Source organism: Caenorhabditis briggsae, assembly GCF_000004555.2.
Source record: "Caenorhabditis briggsae AF16 supercontig from assembly CB4, cb25.NA_144, whole genome shotgun sequence".
Classification (NCBI taxonomy): domain Eukaryota; kingdom Metazoa; phylum Nematoda; class Chromadorea; order Rhabditida; family Rhabditidae; genus Caenorhabditis; species Caenorhabditis briggsae.
In genome coordinates, this window is record NW_025543200.1 from 20,880 (window position 1) to 25,388 (window position 4,509).

General features: G+C 36.9%; 1 protein-coding gene across 1 annotated transcript; it reads right to left on the reverse strand.

The window, feature by feature from the left end:
* Nucleotides 1-3,154: 3,154 nt before the first annotated feature.
* On the reverse strand, nt 3,155-4,153 carry CBG24356 (the record flags this gene model as incomplete). Its single annotated transcript, XM_002648182.1, has 2 exons — nt 3,155-3,574; nt 3,635-4,153. 2 exons carry the CDS (start codon nt 4,151-4,153, stop codon nt 3,155-3,157), a joined length of 939 nt encoding a protein of 312 aa, XP_002648228.1.
* Between the last annotated feature and the right edge of the window lie 356 nt (nt 4,154-4,509).

The following is a 4,509-nucleotide window of genomic DNA, read 5'->3' on the forward strand; positions in this document are numbered from 1 at the left end:
TTTGAAACTATCAAAATCGAGTTTCTCATAAAGTTTTACTTCCGAAAACCATTTTTCTCACTCTTGCTCAAAATGTCGTGACATTCGGTGTCTGGGCTGCACCCTCTTGGCGTTTGCATACCAAACACCAGAGTTTACGACAATTGAAGATCGATCGCTAAAATTAGAGTCCTGGGGTAAAAAACTATGGGGAATTTGAATTCGATGATTTCGGATCCAAATTCCAGCTCGGTAACCTGGAAAACTGCAATTTTGAAGCTTCCAGAGCTAGAACCAGTATTTGAAACTATCAAATTCGAGTTTCCCTTGCTTTTTCACCCCTGGAAATCTATTTTCAGCGGCCTAGTTCGAAATGTCGTAAGATATGGTGTCTTGTCTGCGCCTACTTGGTGTTTGCAGACCAGACACCAGAGTTTACGACATTTTGAGCTAGAGAGCTGAAAATTAGTATATTGGGGGTAAAAAGACGTGTGAAACTCGTTTTTGATAGTTGCAGACCCAAATTTTAGTTCTGGAACCCTGAAAATTAGTCTTTTCCAATAAAACTTACCAAACTTATGTTACCGTTTAAGATCAATAAATCAAAAATAACAAAAAACCCGTAGAGAAATCGAACGAAATGTTTTAAATCTCTGAATGTCACATATTTTTCTACACTTGGAAAGAAGACAATCAGGAATCGTTGAAATGCAAGAGTGGATAATAGAAATTGGTTGACTTGGGAAATCCAATGGGACAAAATAGCACAAATTAGAAGGACGAAACAACAGACTACAGTAATCGGCTCCACTTTAATATAATACTCAATTAAAACGTCTGCGAATGCATAAAAATACGCTAAAAGATAAAAGATTTTGATAGAATCGAAGAAATGCTGGATAATTGGAAAAATCACGGATTTCTTCTCATTTTCACGATTTTTTCGGTATACCGTAAAATCTGTATTAATATTGCATGCAAGTCTATTGTTCAAGTCACCTCAAGGGGTGCAACTCTATTAGAGGGGCAATTCAAATAGAGGCTGCAATTCTATTTTTCAAACTACAATTTGAGGTTAAAATTTGAAAAAAAAAGTTTTATTATGAAAATCGACAAAAAAAGTAACAAATTGAACAAAACGAAAAGAAAAGTATTGCAACCAAAAAATCGAGGCGTCACTGTCATAGTTATTGTCTTCTTCTTCGGCATGGTTCACTTCTCCATCGTCTTCCTCAATTTCAATATCTCCCAAAATCCCTTGAATTTCTTCCATTTCTCGTTCTGCTCGTCTTGTCTTCAATAACTGTACGCCTTTTGGGATTTCTCCATCTTTCTTGAAACAATGAATTGCCTTAATCCGCATCCTGTGAATGATCTTACAATGTATTCTTTCGGAATATGTTCTCACGCCAATTGAATCCAATTCAAATGAACTTCCATATGGGAGCACGTGTTATTTTTTCCGTGTTATTTTTTGATTCTGCCCATTTCTCCACCGTAAGCTTGTAATCCAATGTGTGTGCTCCACGCTTTCTCTTTCTAGAGTTTTCATCAATTTTTTTCAACGTCTTCTACGTTATCCACGTCTTCCACGTGTTCCACTTCATCCAATTTTTCCACGTCATCCACGTGTTCCACGTCATCCAATTTTTCCACGTCGAACACGTTTTCCACGTCTTCTCGGTCTTCTTCAATAAATGGAAAATATTGTTAAAAAACAAAGAAAAATAAAAATAAACCAGAAATTAGGTAGGTAGTTTAAAAAAAATCTAAAAACAACTGTGCAATAGTTCGTCACGGTGTCACAGACTAAAAATTGTGCAGTACTCCCGGCGGAGCCGCAATACTGCTGCAAATGCAATTGTATTACGGGGGCAATTCAATTAAAGGTTGCAAGTCTATTTTTCAAGTGCCCTCAAGGGGTGCAAGTCTATTAGAGGGGCAATTGAAATAGAAGCGCAATATTAATACAGATTTTACGGTACATTAAAATATAGGGGATAAATGATAAAAAGAAGAAAAATGTAAATGTAAATGAATAAAATCGACATCGAATCATCTGCCCATTCATTGAGCGGAAATTCTGGCAGACTGGAAAATACAGAAGAATCCATTTTTTGGTGGATAAAATTGTTGTTCGTTCAAAAATTGAGGGAGATTTAATTCAGCAGGTGATATTAACATTTAATCATTAATCACATGTATTTGCTGCAATTTTATGGTATCAGACATCAGAATAATTAGCAAATTCGATTTTTGAAATTTTGATTTTTGGAACTTTCGCCGATTAAAATTGTCATTTTCAAGGTTTCAAGGTCGAAAACCGTGTTTGAAAACATGAAAATCAAGTTTCCCGTGCTGTTTTACCCCTAGAAACCAATTTTCAGCGCTCCAGATCAAATTGTCGTCAAGTTCTTTGTTTGGTCTGCAAACACCAAGTAGTCGCAGACAAGACATCGTATCTTACGACATTTCGAACTAGGCCGCTGAAAATTAGTTACCCGGTGTAAAAAAGCATGGGAAACTTGAATTCGATAGTTTCACATACTGGTTCTAGCTCTTGAAGCTTCAAAATTGCAGTTTTCCAGGTAACCGAGCTGGAATTTGGATCCGAAATCATGGAAATCGAATTCCCCATGGTTTTTTACCCCTAGGACTCTAATTTTAGCGACCGATCTTCAATTGTCGTAAACTCTGGTGTCTGGTCTGCAAACACCAAGTAGGGTGCAGACTAGACACAGAATTTTACAACATTTTGAGCTAGAGAGCTGCAAATTGGTGTCCAGGGGTAAAAAAACATGGGAAACTCGAATTTGATAGTTTCAAATACTGGTTCTAGCTCTGGAAGCTTCAAAATTGCAGTTTTCCAGATTCCAGAGTCAAAATTTGGGTTTGAAACTATCAAAATCTAATTTCCCATGCTTTTTTACCCCAAGAACTCTAATTTTAGCGACCGATCTTCAATTGTCGTAAACTCTGGTGTCTGGTCTGCAAACACCAAGTAGGGTGCAGACTAGACACAGAATTTTACGACATTTTGAGCTAGAGAGCTGCAAATTGGTGTCCAGGGGTAAAAAAGCATGGGAAACTCGATTTTAACAGTCTCGAGCCGGGATTTCTGCTCTGAAATCGAGAAAAGAGTAGTTTCAAAAAATAAAACAAACAACACAGGTTATCAGTATAATGGTAATCCAGTAGATTCAGCCAATTCCACCTCTGGCTCGATTCGATTCGTTTCAATACACGGACAACAGCACACTTTCCAGAAATTTCCACATTTAAACGATTGAAGTACAGTAATCATTGTTCTCCGGTTACAGCCCAAATATGAGATTTGAATCAGAAATGGTATTGCCATTGCATCGATCACTCGAAAATAGAACACGAATCGTTCCGATTGCTCATCAGTTAAACAGATGTAAATTATATAGACAAATTTAATGACAGAAATCGATACTAATTGCCACATGATATATCTTTGAGGTTGATTCGCTTGAATTGAAGGGAGATACCGTACGGCGCGGATACTGTGGACAATTGGAATGTATAAGAATGCAGAGACGACTAGAAGGGCATCGAAGACGAAAAAAGACCACTGGAAAACATCCATTTCTCGATATATAATCTATTAATCAATTTTTGTCTTGTGTGTTACCTGTGGAAGTACAGTACCCAATACAAAAAAGTCCAAAATGATAAGAAATGGATAACCAATCATTTTCAGCCATTTCAACCTCTTTTCCGTCACCGTTACATGTTTTTCGGAATTTGGACAAAAATAAATCAAAAATCTGATTGCAGAAACAAGTGTTAAAAGGAAATTGTTGTGCTGAGCAATGACGACGAGCAAGCACAAACAAAAATAAGAAGAAACGTATGCGAGGCTGGCCACAACGGACGTCGTCTTTTCAAGGAAGGCGTCCATCACCAACCAGGACATTAGAAAAAGGTAAAAAAGGATCGAGAAAATTTTGGTGGACTCGAAGAAATGATTGATGATCGGAAATAACGCAGAGTTCCTTTTGTCGTTGTCTCGATTCATTCTGTAGACATGGAGATAAACTGGAAAAGTGATCAGCAAGAGAAGGAAGTATACAATGGGACCGAATCGAATGAGAGATGTCAATACTGTTGGATTTAGGGAGGATAGTGAGGCTGTTTGATTTGAAGACATGTGGCAAGGTGCTGAAGAAACTACTTATGCAAAAAACAAAATGTTGATAACTGGGCAGGTGGTTTTTTCTAGATGACAACACCAATTTTTACTACAAGTGGAGAGTTCAAAATTTGGTTTCTTTTTCGTTTTTTTCAGAAATTTAAAAATTTAGAAATTCAGAAACTCAGAAATTCAGAAACTCAGAAATTCAGAAACTCAGAAACTCAGAAATGCAGAAACTCAGAAATTCAGAAACTCAGAAATTCAGAAACTCAGAAATTCAGAAACTCAGAAACTCAGAAATTCAGAAACTCAGAAATTCAGAAACTCAGAAATTCAGAAACTCAGAAATTCAGAAACTCAGAAACTCAGAA